Source organism: Triturus cristatus, chromosome 8 (genome assembly GCF_964204655.1).
Source record: "Triturus cristatus chromosome 8, aTriCri1.1, whole genome shotgun sequence".
Lineage (NCBI taxonomy): Eukaryota > Metazoa > Chordata > Amphibia > Caudata > Salamandridae > Triturus > Triturus cristatus.
In genome coordinates, this window is record NC_140591.1 from 387034565 (window position 1) to 387054899 (window position 20335).

Below are 20335 nucleotides of genomic sequence, written 5' to 3' on the forward strand. Positions count from 1 at the left end.
CTAGCGCTTCGACTTCTTTTGCAACCCACGTGGGTGCACAACTGATGAACTTGGAGGAGCATAGTCTACTGTGACCAACAACAGTTGTGCAAATGGCTTAAATGCAACTTCACCAGTAGTCTGCAACATCAATTGAAATACTTTTTGCCTGGGTGGTAAAGATGAAGATGAGGGAGAATTTTTTTTCTTACCTATGATCTGCGTGTGAAAGAGACTATTTGCCAAACACTTATCAAGTTAATTTTCTACCTCATCTCCTAGGACCCCAAGGTCTTTGGTGACCACTAAATGACAAATATTTCATGAGGAGAACCAGAGAGATGAAATTTCAAAGTTGTTAATGAAAATAGCATTAAAAAGCATTAAGCACCAACCTCGTCATCTGGTTGCGCATGATTAGGACATAGAAATGTCTTAAGGCCCCACCCTAATGAAGCACGGATTCAGAAAGCAGGTGCACCTAGGTCAAAAGTTTTACCTTCTGACTTAATCTCAAATGGAAGTTGAAAATCTTCCTCTGGGCAAGCAGCAGTCAGTGGCCGAGATGGGGTTCATGAGGCAGGGTAGCCATCAGACAAGGTCCAGATGGAGACATTGACTTTTGACGGAAAAGCTTCAATCAGGAGAAATTCAAAACTATCTCCCAAGCAAAGTCCCTCGTCTGCACATTCGCCTAGTTAAGATTTCAACTTTTGGAGCTCATACTCCTCCAGCTGGGAGGACTGTAAGCAGTAGCCAAACAGGGATCTACGAGGTTGGCTACCTTCTCAGCAAGGGCCCACTGAAATGGATTTGCTGCTGCAGAAAACCTCCATGTGAAAATGAAGTGTGTGGTGCTCTGCTGCATTTTTTAAAAATACCCCCGGGGTGAGCAAGAGCCCTGGTTCTGGTGCACCTTTAATAAATAATTAATTGGGGAGAGGGGCATGCAAGTAGCCCACCTGCAGACATGCTCTTTTTGCTCCGGGGACCAGATCCTGGGTCCCGACGCAATTATGGAGTCCGGGGGGACCCCAGGACAGCAGAGAAAACTTGCAGAACAGAAGCACAATGACATCACCCAGGCTGTGAGGGAAGCAGGCCTGGGAGAAGCAACTTTCTCTCTCTCTGCCCATAGCAGTGCAGGCGGGGGAAAGTGCGGAAATGACTGCTGGCTCTCGTGCAGCACGGAAGCTGCATGTGAGGAGCCAGGTGGGGTTGCCAGGGCCATAGGGTGCCCTACAAACTACAACAATAAAGTTGAATTCTGGGTATCTTGGGTGGGACCGCGGCATGCCTACTAAATTAAAAGCCAAGTAAAGAAAAGCAGTGCAAGGTCAAAACCTAAAGCAGCATTTCCGCTCATGAAGTATTTGTTCTTCCGGCCACGTGAACATTTTTGAACATTGAAATGGTTATATTCATGATGAATGCATGTTAACATTGTTTAGTGAATAATTTGATTAAATGGTGTATCTGAACCTGTGCTTAGTGGTTTAACAATGAGATGATTCCCTTGACAAAACCAATAGGATTCCCTTATATATTGATGTGGTGACTCTTTGTCAAAGTGAATAGGCTTGCCCTGTATATGAATGTGGTGACCACTTGGCAAAGACAATAGGCCTACTTCTTTTTTGTTTTTAAATGATACCCCCTTGTATTGAGATGTTGCATCTGGTATAGTCGGGGGGTCGGGGTATTGTGAGTATATGCATGATACACTAGGGGCCAAATGTAATTTGTGAAGGTCACCAAAGGTATTATCCAGTTATCATATATATAAATTTGTAAATTGATGCATAGAAATTAGTTGTGTGTGTGGCTGCAATAAATGTACATTTATTTTATCAAAGGAAACGCACTGACTAGACAATCATTTATTAAGTGGTTTTGCATACCAGAGGATGGAAATTACTACCCCACACCACCACCTCTGAGTAGGCCTTGGACTGGTCTGCATGCTACGTGAGAGAGTCATGAGCTATAATCGGGTGCTTGGTTTACAGTGAGGAGACAATTGTGGACCTACTACTTGCACAAGACTCACATCCTGCACAATAACCCAATTTCTTGCATTTGTGGCAGCGGTGAGATCAAGAGTATCCGGTTCCGATATGCATTGATAGCATTTGATAAGTTAGTTTTGCCACACTTTACCTATGCATTAATGTACAAATATCAGAGGGCAAGCCGCAGAGAGGAGTTCAAATGTTTGATTGTATGATCTCGAGATGTGGGAAAGGAAAGTCCCCTCACACAAAAAGTCATGTGAAAATATTGATGTTTATTATGACCAGTCTACAAATTGAAATGATGCGATGGAGTGTTGGACTTTCACATACTGTTTCCATGTAAGAGTTACAGACCATAGTGAACCCCAACACTGCACACACCTTGCCTATATGAGGAGGCTGCTTCTCAATAGGTTTAGGAACTGTGACTGGTACGCACAACATAGACATGGGTGAATGGATGGGCCCTGCTTCTTGGGTAGGAGGTGAACAGGAGCTCCAAGAATTTCTCGTGCTTGCCATGGGTAAGGCAGATTTCCCATGAGAGAGTCCAATGTGAGTTAATGCTTTTGCAGAGATGATCCTGCCATTGGTGCCAGCCAAAAATGAGCGTAAAGGTGGGGTAGCAGTTTTCCTAGAATTGGCGACCCACACAGGCATTTTCACCAGAAGGGTAGAGTGGTCCCTGAGAAATGTTCCCATGTTGTGGGGGCAGAAGAAAAATGTTGTGGTTCCCATAAGCTATCTGTTAGAGAGTGGGAAGGTAGCCCATAGTTGTGGGTGGCTCAGTAAGGTGCTGGCTCCCAAGATAGAAGGTGTAGTGTTAGGACCCGAGGAGACATAGGATGGGTGTTAGAAGGCGACCTCAGAGGGGCCCGGAGGGGGCCCTGACTGCCCTGAGACCCACCCTCGAGGTATCGTAGCCGGGCACTGGCGGGAGACTCCTCAGGGGAGGAACCTCGTATCTAGGATCGCACACTCGGCACCACACGACAGAGAGACACCACACGAAGAGTTCTTACGAGCAAATCTTTATCAGATCGAAGTGGTAAGATCTTTTATGATCAGCTAGGCAAATATATACAAGCAGAGCGTGGGCTCACAGAGTCTTGAAGGGGGTTTAGGAGGTAGCGGGACAGTCTTTGTGGATAAGAATCAAAATGCAGGAGCGTACCCGGCGCACAGCTCACAATCCTCGAGCTGGGGGATACGCTTGTCGTCGTGGGGTCCGGCGGGACCAAGAGAGTCTGTGGGAGCCGCGAGTCACTCAGCGGGGCTCGGTTACAAGTTCGGTGGTCTTACGATCTTCGAGGATCCGCAAGTCACTCAGCAGGGCTCAAGCACAAGTTCGGAGGTCTTACGATCTTCAGGGAGCCGCGAGTCACTCAGCAGGGCTCAAGCACAAGTTCGGAGGTCTTACGATCTTCAGGGAGCCGCGAGTCACTCAGCAGGGCTCTAGCACAAGTTCGGAGGTCTTACGATCTTCAGGGAGCCGCGAGTCACTCAGCAGGGCTCAGGTGTTCCAAGGCGAATCTGCCGGACAGTCTCAGAGCACACCCTTGTTATAGGGCGACTCCTCTTTGATGTCCGGAGTCTGTGCAGGCAGGGGTCTTGTCACCTCGGGGTCGCTTGTTGGGGTTTCCTGCCATTGTCTTTTGATCCTTTCAGGGCTGGGTCGGGAGGAGTCCCAGACGCCCAGCAGGCGTGGAGCCAGCCCTCGGGGAGGCCGGCAGGTCGATCAAAACCCACCGTCCCAGGGAAGCGCAGAGGTGTGATAGAAACTGCTCCTCCCTCTCTCATCCCAAGGGGAGCGTGGTGTCCTCCAGCCGGAGTGGCGCCTCTAGGCCCGGGTCGCGCTGGGGCCGGGCGGCCATCTTGATGCATGAAGTGGGCACGCGGGCCCGGTGTGGCCGAAGGGAGGAAGGCCACGGACGGGAAGTCTGGGTTGGGTGCGTGTGAGTTCTGGTGGGAAGGATCGGCTAGGCCGTGGGTTTGGGGGCTGGTGTGAGGTGCAGGGGTCATGTCTAGCTATGTTACGAGGGCCGGGTCTAACAATGGGTAGTGAGTGCCGTGGTTTCACTAGGTGGGGTAGTGACTGACCCTGAGGAGATCAGAGAGGGGGTGGTAGATTCCCTAGATTCCCGAGAGTGGTTAGTGGTGGACCCTGAGATGTCAGGGTAGAGTAGGTGGCTGCCTGAGTAAAGGGAAGGATGTCATCTAGGAGACCGGTTTGCCTGAACCTGAGGAGGAGGCTGTGGAGATGCCCAGCAGTATCCAATCAAGTAGGCCCTAAGGGGTCAGACACTAGGATAGGGGGTGGAGGCCTATGGATAGCGGAGATGTATAGGAGATGGATGAGCCCACCTTGATCTATCCAGGTGGCCAGGCAGAGCCTGTATTAAGCAAAGGGACTGTGAGCATCAGTCTTGAGTTAGGCAAACACGTCTGTTAGGGACTGGCGCTCTGAGCTGTCAGAAGTACAGGTTTCATTGACTTTGCCATAAAAGACTTCTGCCTGGTGCATTGTAGGTGTATCAGCCTTGGGTGGAGGCCGTGAGAGGCCTTGAAGTCCTGAAATGCCAGGCTTTGGTTTAGCTGGTAGGTGCCCAAGCAGTATGATTTAGATTACTAGCCCACACTACCTTCCTTGAGTAGGCCGTGGACTGCTCTGTTTTGCTACCCTGAGAGAGTCAAATGCTACAATGGGATACTTGGTTCTTTCTAAGGAGACCTGTTACTTGCCAGGAATCACATCCTGCACATCTAAAAACCCAATTTCTTGCAATGTTTCATTTATTAAACACAATTTAATATGTGGATATTTAGAAAGGGGATCTAAGGGTTGCTAGGTAACATTTTATCTACTGAATCTTGTTTCAGGTACCAATAAAATAAAATAGACAATCATCAATCAACACTCTTGATTCACTGGAAATGGGTTTCATTATTGTTCACACCCAAAAATATATGTATTCCCCCACTACTATATATTATACACACATAAATTGTAAATAGGATGGGGTCCGTATGGCTCTTGTTAATGCAGACAATATTGAAACACTTGATCCTTTTTTTTTTTTTTAAATCATAAAACATTTTGGATTGTTTTCAAGTTGTACATGCAATTATTACCACTATCTCTCAGGGGTTGTAGAGTTATCCACCTGTGATTTGCAATATTTTGAAGCTGATAGGTTGAGATGCTTTCCAGTCAGACTTTCTGCTGTTTATCACAGTAGAATCTCAGTGCTAATACGTAGGAGTGCCATTAACTGATTGCAAACACTGGAAAATTCAATAAGTCTAGCTAATAACTCAAAGTTTCTGAATGCTACCTCCCATGCAGTAACTCCTCTATCTGTTCATGCGCTCAATCACTCATCGTAAATGCAGCCAGTGACTTATGGATCTACCCATTTTGGATTCACTCACTCACCTATCCACAATGTCACAAGTTGCCAATCCATGAAGAGACACATTCACTTAAAAGTTAGACCTAATGGCTTTGCTTCTATTTTGTAAAGGGTGTGATAGTACGGGACTACTTGTATGAAATGGGTGTGAGAAATAGTAGACATCTAAGGGTATCAGCTGTGACTCCTGGCATGGTCTTTGTGACCACTGGCCTCAGAGGTGCCAAAATCAGTGCCAAGAGCAGGGGGCTCTGCATTCCTTATTGTGTCCCTTTTTTCCATTATACTAGTAGTGAATAATACTCTATTGTTCACCATTAGTGCATTAAACAATGGACAACAGTTAGGACCAATGGTGGCTGTCGTGGTAAGTAAAAACGGTTTTAAATGTATGTTGTATGCATACTTGCGGATGAGAGTGTGTTTACGTGAGAGAGAACATGAGTTTGTGTGAGAAAATGTTTCTGTATGTGTAAGCATGTGTGTGAGTGTCAGTAAAGTGCCAGGTAGCGAGTGAGATTCTGTGAGATTGAGGTCCATTTTTCCTATTCTTTGACGCAAGTCAACAGTGCTCCAAAGTTGCAGTGATGCCTTGAGCTAAAGTGGGAGAGAAAAATGCACCTTTGGCAGCCATGCACAAATGCACATACTCTTCTGCCAGTGTGCAAAGTGTGTGCATTTTCTGAAGCTTAGTTTTTGTACTGGAAGAGGCTCCTGGCAGTACAAAAACTATGCTTTAAGGCTTGTCCCACTTTATATGTGTGCTGTACAATGAGGCACGCCTGCAAAGTTGGTAGAACAACATTACTCCTTTTTCAAGGTGGCATAAGAATTTGGTGCAAATTCCTGTTTACCATTGTTTGTAGATAGGGATTTGCATCCTAACCCATGGGTGGTTGCATGCTAATAGCAATTCACCATCTATGGAATGCCCTCTTGATACATAATAATGTACAGCAGTGTAAAGCGCAACTTTGCATGACTTTGTGATACTATCCGATGCAAATTCTCAAATGTTGCGGTTGTAGGGTTATATGACATGACTTCCTGGAATAAATGAGGGTCAGTGGTCATATAATGTCACTTCCTATGATGTCATTAACGTCAATGGGTATGTAATTTCACGTCTGCTACCCCCAGTGTTTTAATGGATCAACAACCATGGTGTAAGAATGCTGTTGTTAGTGTGTGGCTGATAGTCTCTGAGTAGTGTGAGTGCTTCCAGTAGTATACGTTTGCTAGTATGTTAAAGATGCAAGAGCGCTGTTAGGATTACAGACTGCAACATTTGTGAGAATGCTGTCAGTAATACGCAACGTAAACTTTGTGATGGGTCTGCAATTGCTATCAGTAAGGTGTAATTGCTTGTGTGTGAGGGGGTACGTGTCGTCAGTAAAGTCAGGAAGCTATTATGTGAAGGGTATAAGGGCTGCTTTTAGTCTGTGATTCAAAGTCAGGAAGGGGTGTAAAAGTGCTTCTGGTTTTGTGTGTTTGCTACTTTGATGGGTGATACTATGCTTGAGGTGTAAGTATGTTTACAGTAGTATATGATGGGCACTGTGGAAAGAGTGTGATATTGCTTCTGGTAGTGTGTCTTTGCTAGTCTTTGAGTAGTGTTAGAGTACTGCTAGTACTTAGTAGCATTTAGTGAGTTTTTCTTTCCCACCATATGGACTTTAACAGTTGTACTCATGTCTTAATTGAGGCCAGGCTGTATAGTTATTTAATGATGAAGTAATCTCACTCTTGAAACAATCCTGCAGTAATCATTCCTAAGCAGAGTCCTCTTCTTCTGCTTAAGAGCCTTAATGAAGATGCTAGGTGCTCAAAGACTGGGTAGTGCATTATTGATCCAGGATGTTCATTTATTTACTTTAGAGAACCTTGCCAAGCAACTGCTGTCAGGCCACCACCAATTACCTGGTGCTGTCTTTGCAAACCCTGGCCTCAGAGGTGGCAAAGTCAATGCCAAGAGCAGAGGGTCTTTGCATTCGCTATTGTGTGCCTGTTTTTCATTATACTAGTAGTGAATAACCCTGACCCCAAGATGGATCCCCATATGGATCCTAACATTACGTGCACAACAGTTGTGTTGTTGTCATAAACAAGCACCAGCTATATCAGTGAACCGAATGTCAGCCCCCTCCCTCTAGATCATCTAGTGCTCTGGAACTCTTCTTTGTGACTCACCAGAACAGCTCCGCAACAGTTTCTTGCTGGTGTTCTACTTGGCTAACCCAGGTCCCACTGATCCAATCCAGAAGTCAATACAGCTACCCTGTGTGCATGCACACATTGTGCATATGTGTTGTAAAGTATCCTTCACATGCATGGCACATGTGCAGAACAGTAACCTTGACAGGAGCAGCTGGTTCAACGCCATGAAGGATTACTGTGGTGGGCATATAACGAACAGCAAATTATTGTATAAATACTGCCATACTGTTGCATTAGATAAACCAGCATAGCTTAGCATTGACCCCACCCATCATTGTCATATTTCACTGGCATGGATAGGCAGAGGTGCTGGGTGAAACTGGCAACAGTCAAAACAATACACATTACGATCACTGCTTCAGGAGAAGTAGGTAGTACCCTATTGAAGGCCATAAATGTCTTTGTTTTCTGCAACAATCATCAACCATCAGTCCATTCAACCGGCTGCTACATCATCATTTGGACATGGCAGACACCTTAGGAGTAGGAACTCCACAGTGCTTCCTACCACATTCTACTTTGTCTGCTTCTATTGGAACATGGGCATGACTTGCTATTGCTATTCTTCAGTGACAATTGGCATAGCAGCTGTTAGAGCTTACAGTGGCAAAGCCGAATGCACAAGAGATATAGATGTACATTAGCAAGGATATGGCTTCTTCTGGAACAGTGGGTAATAACAATTCAGCGTATTTGCAGTTAATTTAGGAAATGGTCTGGGAAGTCCTAAGTCTCCTTTTGTGACAGAGACTTTTCTCGTGTCATGGGACCCCCTTATTATTGGACCCAAACTGAGCATCAAGTACACCCTTTAGCATTTTACCATCAGTGTAGCGACTAGCCAGACAGAGCGGCCCACGGCTTTCTCAGGGAGGAGGCAAGGGTTACAAACTGAGAACTCTGCCAAACATCCATTAACACTTCATCAATCAACACCCAGCCAGTGTTTTCATATTTAAAAAGGAAAAATACTTTAATTCACACTTAACTAAATCATACTGGATCTTGCCAGACTGGCAGTGGTTGACCTATTACACACAGGACAAAATCCAGAAGCACTTGGGTGTAATGTAAATAGATTTATAACCTAATTAAAGAAAATTGGAGCCACTTATTGAAGCCACTCATTGAATATGTACAGAGAGGACAAGTAACAAAAAGAAAATTTCATTTAGGCAGTATCAAGGACGCATTTATTCAAAAAGTCCACTTCTTTTTCTTTTTTTAATCAAAATACGGTGCGGCAAATGCATTGAGGTGGAATTGCATGTTGCAAAATATTTGCAATCTTGATAACGTTCTGCTGCATCTTCAACACTGATTGTTGATTTGAATGCGACAGTGGCAGCCCTGTAGCTCTTTTATATGTAAGTACCATATTTTGAATTTGATGATTGTACCTGTATTAGCAGTCCCTAATTGTTTATTATGTTTATAAAGCAGCCCGCCACTGAAGAAATGCTATATTGCCTGAGGAAAAAGCATAATATTCAGGGCCCGATTCACAAACAGCCTCCACAGTCTGCAGCGTGGCGGGATCTTTACAATGAGAAACTGCAGTACGGAGATCACTTTATGACTGTGGAGCCTCCACCACGACTGCGGAGCCCCTGCCATAACTGTGGAGCCTCCACCACGACTGCGGAGCCCCTGCCATGACCGTGGAGCCTCCACCACGACTGCGGAGCCCCTGCCATGACTGTGGAGCCCCCACATCGACTGCGAAGCCCCAGCCACAACTGTGGAGCCCCCACCATGACTGCGGAGCCCCTGCCACGACTGTGGAGCCGCCACCACGGCTGTGGAACTGCTACCATGACTGCAGAGCACCGCCACACTGTGGAGCCACCACCATGACTGCAGAGCCCCGCCACACTGTGGTGCCTCCACCATGACTGCGCAAGCTCTTTCGTACCCTTTGTGTATACTACACTTCATTAGCAATTGAACAAAAAATAATGATTTTTGCACATACCTGTTTCTCTCCACTCGGTTTCTTATGATTGAGTAACAGCTCCACAGCTCCAACTACTTCCTTCCGGATGGCGTGTAAAAGGGCATCTCCCACATAGACATTGAAACTCAAGAGAAGTTCGATCAGCTCAAGGTTCTCATTTTCAATTGCAATCAGGAGAGCAGTTCTTCCCAGGGGATCAATGCAATTAATATTGATTTTAAAATAGATCTCCGCTTCCTCGAGTGCCTGCTTGACACTGGCATAGTCGCCCTTTTCCACAGCACTTAAATAGGCTTTTTCTGACGGCGAGAGCTCCGACTCTGCTCGCACTATGCGAAGCGGGATGCGGTCTCGGTACGGGGCGTTGACGCTTCTTTTGTAGTAGAACTGAGCCATGTTTTTTTATGCCATGCTATGCCATTTTCTCTGCAAAGATGAGAAGAAAATAGATATAGAATAAAAACTGAAACAAAGAACAGTGATATTTTGCAGCTTAGTAATGTATCACTCAATGCCAACTTAAGAATAGGACCGGTGATTACTAGCCCCAGAGTTTGCTTTATAGCTTGCCCTTAAATCTCTTCAGCTGCGAAGGTCATCCATTTGCCTGCATGGAGATGGTTAGGAATTAAGACTGATGGTACCATCATGAACAAAGTAGTTTCTGGCTGTGAACCTACATCTAGGGCATCAACTGGCTTCACTCACAGCTGCTAGATATCCAGAAAACAATATCTGGCAGGTGTACCTGCATTCACTATTGCACAATTGAAGAACCTGAATACCCACAATTACAGCAGTAAACCCCATGCTAGGGGTGGGGAATGGAAAGATGAAGTGTGGTTTCGGATGAAACTTTTTGAACTCCCTAAAAAGAGTGAGTTTATGGACATCCACAAGCTTCCCTCTAACTCTTGCCCACCCCGGGCTTGGTCAGAGATTTGCTTAATTTCAAACAAACAGTGGTCCTCAAAATGGTTTAAGGAATAGAGGGAATAAATATAGTACAGAATCGAAACTATATTTAGAATGTCCAGCCGGACATCCAGTTTAATTCTTCAATGAAAAAGCAACTAATAATCAACAGCAAAACATATGTGGGACACAATCCTGTATCCGTTGGGAGAAAAGACATATACAAAACAAACAGACATTACAGGCAAGGCAAATGGAGCTTAATTACAAAATCCAGTGTTTAAGCTTTTACCATACAGTCACTGCACTTTTTTACATAATAGATTAATGTGCACGCTGTATAGATTGGAGTCGACGACGTTTCGATCCTATTACAGAGATACAAGGATCATCATCAGGACGAAAGAATGTACATGCCTGGTATTGAAAGGAATTGCCTGTCGTAGAGAATAGATCGGGAAGGAGACGTGGTCAATTGCCAGAATAGAAACTCGCGTCTTGTATTACAATAATGGTCTGGTAGTCTGCTAGTAGGTGCGGGTGTGACCGCAACGGTAGCTGTTAGAGTACGAAAACGAGCAATGCGAGTATCTTGCTCCGATCCGGGAACTGGGAATATGGTCCGAGTATCCAGAGTTAGCAGGCAATTTCGATAGAATTGCAGGGATGAGTGATCCGTGGGTATGCACGTGATCAAGTGGCGTCCTCAGTTAACGATGAACGAGTTACACAAAAAAACTCTTCCAGGGTAGTAAGCGAATGAAACAAACCTAGCCTTCACAGGGGCATGGTAGGAGACATTTCTCCAAGAGGAAAATGCATTCCGCAAAAAGAAAAAAAAATGCAACTGCACATTAGGGCCTTTCCTCAATAAGTAATAGTACCCTGCGCACGCGCGGGAAATAGCAACGTTCAAAAATGTCTCATGACAACGCCTTTAGTGTGCCTGGAAAACTGAGACTTTCCAGTTCCGATACTGGCAACATTTGTGGGGTCATATTATCAACGATATGCGATGATTATCGCAAAGCGCGCTTTGCGCTGTTTATTTTATCGCCGGCTATTGCTAGATTTCCTCGCCGTGCTAGCGTGGTATTATCAACGCGCATCGAAAAGGCGATAGGAAATCCAGCGATTGCATGTAAAACCAGCAATAGCATGAGAATCATAGCGCTAAATTAACTGCGCTAAAGAAAAGCTTGCTAATAGGCAAGCGTGTCCTTAACCTAACAATCAACCCCCCATTGAAAAGATGGTTAAGTCAAGTATTTTTCAGGAGTTAAATTCCAGCGATAAGCGCGACTTTTCTTATCGCTTCGCGGGCATTGATAATAGAGGGAAGTTGTGCTTGCAACTGTTTCTATGGAGTTTAAGTCAGAAACGCCTACTTTGCATGTCATTAGTGATATATATCGCTGACATGCAAAGTGGAGATAAGACGGCTGCTAACTCAAGGAAACACGCGTTAGCGTGTCCTTGATAATAGTGCTAAAGCGGCGAAATTGGGCTTGATAATATGCACCCAGGACTCTAAAAAGTATTACATCGGTACTTGTTCACAAGACTACTTTTACAGGTGCAGTTTTCGTGGTTTGTTTTGTGAATTTGGCCAGATCTCTGTGGAACAGATCCATATTCCTATGCTTCAAACCAGACTCAACTTAAGGGTAAAGTGAGTACTGCATATGCTAGTTTAAGTCACAAACGCTGCTATAGTTTTCTGCTGCCAGTTCTCTCAAATAGCTGAAGAGTTGGAGATAATCTATTTTATCATTCTTAGTAAACAGTTTCTTGTCATAGGCAGGTTAAAGGCATGTTCCGATTTGGCTGGTAACATAGCGATCTTTGCTCACACCTCTAAAATAAACAGCCAAACATAAGAAAGTAACACACAATTGAATTTACATTTTGCCCAAAAATAAAAGGAATCTTTCTTTTTTGATTCCTAGTTAAATTATTATGTCTTAGCAGTACATGAACAATTTATTATGGGTCTTGTTTGTGACAGTGCTACTTGCACACTGATGTCAAGCAATGTCAGAAACTATCTTCCTTGATCAGCCTATGCATTTTGGCACAGGCATTTGCACATGTATTAATCTGTATATTGTTCACACCTCTTACTTCAGCTGTCAAGAAAAAAAACACTATTGAAAAAGGTAAGCACTAGAGTGTATAGCTCAGATACATTTTGTGAGAAAGTTAATTATCAATTGGGTTACAGGGTGGTCCATCATCAATAATAAGGTCTCAGTCTTGTTAGATTCAGTTAAAGGTTTCAGTACTTTAAATCTGGGCTCAATCCCTGGCAGCTCTGGCAAGAGAAAACTTGTAAAGCATTTAGTATTATCAAAACAGTAAAAAGAATTCAAAAACACAATAAAAATCCCACTTTAATTTATTAAAATAGAGCAACATTTAGCAAACATAATGACATCAAAGCAACAAAAATTCTGAAATGGGAACCAGTTGTTTAAATTTCTAAACACCTAAGTAAAAATAGTGCCAAAAAGAACTCAAAGCCCCAATGGTAAACAATAGTCACACTAGGCTGTGACCTAGGCGCAATTTCAGTCCAACCATAATGAAGCAAGGGTTAGATACAGCAACCAGGTGCAACCCAGTCAGAGGGTTGGGACTTGGACTTTTTTCTGCATGTCAAATGCTTCAGCGGGGCAAGGCAGCAGGCTGTATCTGAAACGGGCTTCACAACATCAGATAGGAGTCAGACGAGGTCCCAGTGAAGCTTTTGGGTTCAGTGGGAATAGTTCGAAGTGGGAAAATTTGAGCGTCACAACCAGCAGGGGCGGCCTTAGGCATGTGCAAGCTGTGCACCTGCACAGGGCCACCAAACCCCAGGGGCCACCACGAGGAATCAGATACAATACATATTCGTGGCGGCCCCTGGCAGGGATTTGGCGCATGAATGACTGAGGCGTGCTAAATACAATGTGATGCATGCTGAATGGTTGTTCTTATACTCTTTTCCTTTCTAACCCAGTCTCGTCTTTGTGTGGGGTCGGCCTTGTTTCGGGCTCTTCTGGTAGGTCTTGTGCTTGTTTAGAACTTTTTTTCCAGGAGAATCGAGCTTGTTTAAATAGTCCAGATCTGGCACCTCCGGAGGCTCGCATGCGTGCGCATGCGCAGTGCCCGCGAGTCCTGCAGCGAAGGGGTTACAGAAGCACCACGCATCACTGGCGGCAGGAGGGGTGGCAGCACCCGTGCCTGGCGTGCAGCGAGCAGCACCGAGACCGGCCGAGGCCATGCACCGGCGCGCCTAGAGATCCTGGGCAAGAAAGGCCGCCTTGCAGAGGATAGCATGCCAGTGTGCAACCTTTGGTGCCAGCTGCGAGACGAGCAGCCCGAGGGTCAGGGCATGGGGAGGGGGAGTGAGGAGGTCAGCGTGTGCCACTGCAGAGTGAACCCGAGGGAAGGTGAGCCATTGGACGAGGGTGTGGGGAGCCCTGGGGAGGAGGGCAGATCAGGCGTAGGAATCTATCACAGCCCGTGGGGGTGAGGAGCCGGGGGCGTGGGGAAGGTTGGGTGAGGATGTTATTGTAGATGGTGTGTGCTTTGGGTCTGGGTGGAGGTAAGCCATGTGAGGTGGCGAGCTGAAGGTATTCTGGTGGTAATGGGAAGGGAGGGCATGATGAATCGTGAGAGAGAGCCTCTCTTTCACGATTCATCTCTGAGAGGGCACGGGTCGGAGAGGTGGTCACCGTGCGCCAGGGGTAGGGAGTGGTACAGATCGGCGCTGTATGTTGAGGGAAGAGTGAGTCAGGAGTGCAGGGGCGGTGTTTACTTGTGGCTGAGGGGAGGCATGGTGACTTTTGGAGGTGTAACTTAGGAGGCACGGTCGTATTGGGGGGAAGAGGAGAGCAGGGTACGAGGTGTTAGATGTAATGTTAAGGATTCATTAAAATGATTACAATTACTTATCAACAATCATGAAAACAGAGTATGAAGCTGATACTTGTGATCTAATGAGTGGATCTGCCTGCACAAATCTTTTAAAACATCGAGTGTTCGAATGTACTTGGCATTTGGTTATGTCTGTTTATATGGTGTTGAGGCAGACATGAAATGCAAGCACCTATGGATGGACGCCTGGAATAGGATGGCAGTGCCTACCCATGTTAACTCAATCTAATGCCCTTTTGCAGAGACCTTGGTAGGAGACTGGCTTCTTGATAATTTCTTTAATTACATTCCAGTGCTTGTCATGTGACTAGCAGAGAAAACTAGTTTAACTATTCCTCAGTTTGCAATTGGTGAAGCAGCCTTCTCTGTCCATACTAGGGGCATAGTTACCATTGGTTCAGCAAGTACAGTGGTACTGAGACCCAAAACCCTCAGGGGCCCATTGAACCCTGATAATTGCTATATTTTACTTCCTGAGCAGCAGCCAAAGGGGCCATTTTCCTTGCTTATGCCACAGCCCATGGGGTCGTTGGTACGCTGTGCTAGTGATTCGTACGTCTGCTTGAAAGTTGTCTCCTGACTGGATGTTCCTTGCACATTAATTTTGCTTCAGTGAACCTCTAGTGCCTTTTCATAGCCTTAGGACTCACTGTAATTAATCCTTGTTTAATAGGTGCTCTGAAAGCGAGCTGAACTGGTTGCTGGAATATGGCACTATACAAGAAACCTTAATTAAATATATTGTATTTTGTCTTTTGACAATGTGGTAAAGTGGACGAGTCTTTGGTTACCTGTAGGCTGTCTTCAGGATCAGTTAGTGACGTACTGAGACAGGTCTCTGTGTGCCATGATTTCAAGGTAGCTTACTCTCTTCCTGCTAAGGTCACTTCCCAAATAGATCATGAACTATTCTCCAGGCTCTACTGTTCTCAGTGGACTGAGAAAACAGACCTTGTATGCCAAGTCACATGATCTACCCTATAGTTTTATAACACTCTTCAAATAAACCTTCCATATGTGGCTAGTCCTCATAATGTGTCATACATGTAGTGGGAAGGGTAATTACTATCAATCAGTCAGGGTTTGTAAAGCTCAGCTGCTTCACACATAAGGGTCTCGAGGCGGTGTGGGATTCATGCTGCTGGATCATGCTGCTTGTTGGTTGAACAGCGAGGTCTTGTGGTCCTTCCTGAACTGCTGGAGCGATGGTGAGGCTCTGAGGTACAGGGGGAGGGATTTCAGGTCTTCACTGCCAGGTGGGAAAAGAAGCGGCCTCCACTGTTTTATCAGTGGCTACATTGGGTGGCTGCTAGGGAGATGGTTCTGGAACATATTTTCCTGGTAGGTTGGTGGAAATTCACTCGTTCATTAAGGTGTGCTGGTCCTTCATTGTGTAGTCCAGGGAAGACATGGCTTGGCAGTTTGGGTTGGACTGTTCCCATGAGGCACAGGGTCAAGGCTGATTTGCATATGGCCATGTCTGAACTGGGGTGGTGTGGTGAGCAAAAAAACGATGGATTTAGGCCCAGATCTCTGTACTGGGGTGAATGTATGACTTTGTTCTGCATTCTGTCCATCAACTGTTGTTTTTGCAAGAAAATAAAAATGACACATCAAAATCTTTCAGCAGCCGCCACTGCTGATTGTCTTCTTTTTTTCCCTACCCACTCCTAGCCTCGCCTGCTGCATTGCAAGCAAAATTAAGAGAATTAGAGTACACAAATCTGGTTATTCGAAACGAAAGAGAAAGGTGGCTCAGCAGGCTTTCGTAGTGTCACAGGAAGGAGCAATCCTGAACTTTATCACCCAAGGGAAACCTAAAGATGGAGAATCCTCTGGCCAGAGTACTGCTGATGCACTCGGTAAAACAGGCGCTGACGACCATAAAGAAGAACAAAACAATGATGACATCCATGAGCAGAATGATACTCATGAGCAGACCAATGAAAATGAACAAGGTGACTCTGAAATTGATATAAACATGCAGCAATTACCAACTCAGGATGAGGATTATTACAAAAGACCCTCAGACAGAGAAACTGAAACATCATTCATCGGTCCATCAACATCTGGCATTCTGAAGGAGGTTCAGAGTTTACAGACTGATGATGCTGGTATTGAAAAGGAAGCCAAAGAGCAAGACCATGTTACAGACGCGTGTTCTGAATATGATTTATGTGATTGGAGGGATCCTGCTTTGTGGCCGAACTCTCTTACGGACGCGCAACGTGTTTTTCTTGTTGAAAGGGGTCCCTCCAGAGACCCAGATTCTAAAACAAAGTATCCAAGTGATGAGCACTCAAAAAGTAAACGTCGTTTTTCTGTTACCATGTTACTGGTCATCTAACGCCTTTTCTGGACGTTTTATTAAAACACCTTCCTGAGCTCCGCCCCGCTCGGACCCCCTCTTCCGGGGCCCCCTACCTGCGCTCCTTGCACAGGGCCACCATGAGCCTAGAGCCGCCCCTGCAACCAGGGAAGTCTTCTTGACGGTCAGATACTTTTGGCACATTTGGCCATTCAAGATATTTACATTCAGACTTAGGGGCTGATTACGACATGAGCGATCTTGGGACTGCTGTTCCATCTTTGGTGGTCTGACCGACGCGTCATTGGCGGTCCGACTGACTGATTATGGGCTGTGAAGTTGGACCACCACAAGACCTCCGCTAGTGCCGGCATTTGAGCTACTGCGGTGGTCAATGATGCTGTGGTAATTATGACCTGCCTTTCCAATGACATTTTTTAAGGTTGGCAGAAAGGCAGGTAAAGGGCCACTAAAACACTAAAGGAACCCCAGAGCAAATTACCCCATGTGGCGTGCGTCCAGGGCCCATGTTATGGCCCCTAATTTCTGCACTGTCAGTGCAGGCATTGTTTGCCACCCACAATATGGTGCATGGCAACAGTGGACCCCACTTACAGGAGGCACAGCAGTGCGTCGGCATCGGCTAACGACCCTTTTCTGGAGTGAAAGTATGCCACAACCAATACTCCACTGCCCATACACTGCCTGCCCTGCGGCGAACTCGTAATGTGATAGGCTGGATGCCCCCGGCTTGGTGCCATTCTCTCAACCAGGTTGGGGGTGCAACTGCAAATGTCATAATCGGGACCTTTGTTTTTTTGTTTGAAGCTCAGAATCCTCTAATGGGGCCAGGCTGTGGGCTGTATGTGAAGAGAGCTCCAACAAGCCGAATACCATTTTGACAAAGCCCTCCTGAATCAGATCTGCTGCTGCAGAGAATCTCTGAGCAGGGAATTCCTGTTTCTTAAGCACTTTGCGCTGATTGACAAGTTTGTCCCTGTTCTTTGGAGGTCTTCAAGTCCAAATATTTCCAGAATCCCACATTTTCAGGGCTGTTAGGTGAAGTCAAGATAGACACAGCCAAATGTCCCATGATCTCTGGAACAACACTTGGGGTTTAAGACACACTTTAGCAGAGGCCACCAGAAGGGTCCAGGTCAGGTCCAGTTGGTACTGGTCAACTGGTCACTTCAGGAAAAAAACAACTGCTCTTGCAGAGGTCTAGTAGTGTTCTGAAGAAGGTGTTTGGGAAGCCCCATTTATGCCTGGCACTAGCTTGTGGGTGGCTCCTGGTTCTTCCCTAGTGAATAGGAAAAAAGCTTACAGGGATAACCCTACCCAGTTTTACAGCTGTTCCTGTGTGCCTTACTGCAACAATCAAAGAAACCCTTCTTCCACTGTGCAGAGTCTGTGTGCCAACCCAGAGGTTTAGCAAGTGCAGTTTTCATCTGACATCTGTTTGTCACAGGAGCCCCCTTCGAATACATTTAAATGCAGAGCACTGCACAACTGGTCTTCCTGCCAGAGGAATAAAACACCTCCCCACGGCCTGGCCATTGTCCATACTCTGGGAGTAGTTTCACACCTCTTCCTTGCCGTTCACCAGCTAGATGGGAGCTAGATAAAAGCGTCAGGCAGAGAAAAGGTAACTTTCAAAATGTTTGTTTTTCTTAATATCTCTGAAAAATCAGACTTCACCATTGAGTTGAGCTTTTATTAAATATTAAAAATAGCACTTAAATTATTTATCTACCTGGTCCCTAGCCTGGTGTACCAGAATTAATACTTAATAGGTATTCCCAGTGTTTCTCTCTGAGCCTGCCTTCCTTCCTACAGATAAACTAGCTTTACAGGGGCTTGTCACTGTATAGATATGTTGTTAACTTTAAAATTCCTACATTTTAAATGCCATGCAGCCTGCCTTGTGGACTACAAGGCCTACATAAATGTGCCTAATTAATATTTCAAAAAGGGAGATTTTCTCCTGTCAAAAAGGTTTATTTTGACTGTTCAGCTTTCAGTTTTACAAATGCAGCAGTCAGACTACAGGCATGGGCACGGAGTCATGTTTGTCTTGTCACACTAGTAAATGGCACAGTAATGCTGTAGTCCATAGATGACCTGTAACTTTCCATGCCATTTGTGCATTTTGGGACATCATATATTATGGCCTGAAAGCAAAGTTTAATATTTCCTTTAGGATGTTAGCCAATTTCAAAATGCTTTAGATACCAGAACACATAAATGAGTGATTGGTTAGCAGTGTCCCAGTGCACAGAGTCAGAAAGCCAGTAACATCAGTCCACAAAAATAGACGTGCCCTAGCAAAAAAATGCACTTTCTCACACATTTTAACATATAGCTTACAGTGGGTTCAAATCTATAAGACACCCATTCACAACACGTGTGCAAAAGCCAGAGGTCGTTAAGCAAAACTAATTGAGTTGTTGCTGGTTAGAACCAACTTTATTCAAGATCTCCTAGATAATGTGCATTTCTACCTTCTGAGAATAAGGTTAGGTAAAGGGTAAAGCACTTTTGTCTCAGAACTGAAACCCAAAAATCATGCACCAACAGTTAAAGCAAACAGGCAAAGCCCCCTAATTGATAACTGGAAGAGAAAGGTGTCTGTCACACATTATTACAAGTTAAAATTAGACACTACTGCTATATGGCTATACGCATCTCACAATTTGTGCCATACACATGTCATTATTATTATTATTATTTATATTTATATGGCGCACGAATCATCCCCAGAGGGATCTCTCGGCGTCTTTGGAGGCAGACTTCAGAGACCCAAGCAACTCAGTTAAATAACCAGGTCTTTAGGTGCTTCTTGAAGATGGTTAGATTAGGGCAAGAGCGCAGATCTAGGGGCAGCAAATTCCAGTGTTTGGGTGCCAGATAGGAGAAGACATGCCCCCCCCCCCCCCATCTTAGCTTATCTGATTCTTGGCATTTGGAGAAGCTTTTGGCCGCTAGATCTTAACAGTCGTGCCGGAGAGTACCATACCAGCTTCTTTGTGAGATATAAAGGTCCTTGTCCAAAAAGTGTCTTGAAAACTAGGCACAAAAGTTTAAAAAGAGCCCTCTTTTTTATTGGCAGCCAATGCAGTTCTCTCAATAGCGGTAAAGATGGAGTGAGTGGAGTCTTATTCAAGGCAAAACGAGCCGCCATGTTTTGCACGACTTGTAACCTAGAAAACAAGTCCTCCCTCACCCCCACCAGGAGAGCATTCCCATTGTCCAGTCTACTGACTAGCAGTGACTGGATCAGAACCCTTATAGCAGAGAAAGGAACCCACAGAAAGACCTTATTCAAGGTACGAATCAGGCCAAAACATTTGCCTGATGATTTTAACATGTTCTTCCATGGATAAATTATTTTCCATTGCAATGCCCAGATTCTTTACCCATTTTTTAGGGGAGGGGGGTAATCCTAGTTCTTCCGGCCACCACTCATCTGTTCACAGTTCCTCTGCTTTACCAAACAGTAGGATCTCCGTCTTGTTGGAATTATGTTGGAGGAAGTTGTTTTTCATCCATGTGGAGATTTTAATCATACAGCACTTAAATCTGTCTCTGGTCACCGTGTGGTCCTTTTCTA

General features: G+C 45.2%; 1 protein-coding gene across 2 annotated transcripts in view; it reads right to left on the bottom strand.

Annotated features, from left to right (window-relative positions):
• TRPC4 (transient receptor potential cation channel subfamily C member 4) overlaps positions 1 to 20335 on the bottom strand; it is a 1369656-nt gene that overhangs the window by 911946 nt on the left and 437375 nt on the right. For both annotated transcript variants that reach the window (XM_085621757.1, XM_085621758.1), the window contains exon 3: positions 9600 to 10007. In XM_085621757.1, the coding sequence (XP_085477883.1) occupies positions 9600 to 9977 (378 nt within the window). In that variant the 5' untranslated portion in view covers positions 9978 to 10007. The remainder of the gene's footprint in view (positions 1 to 9599; positions 10008 to 20335) is intronic.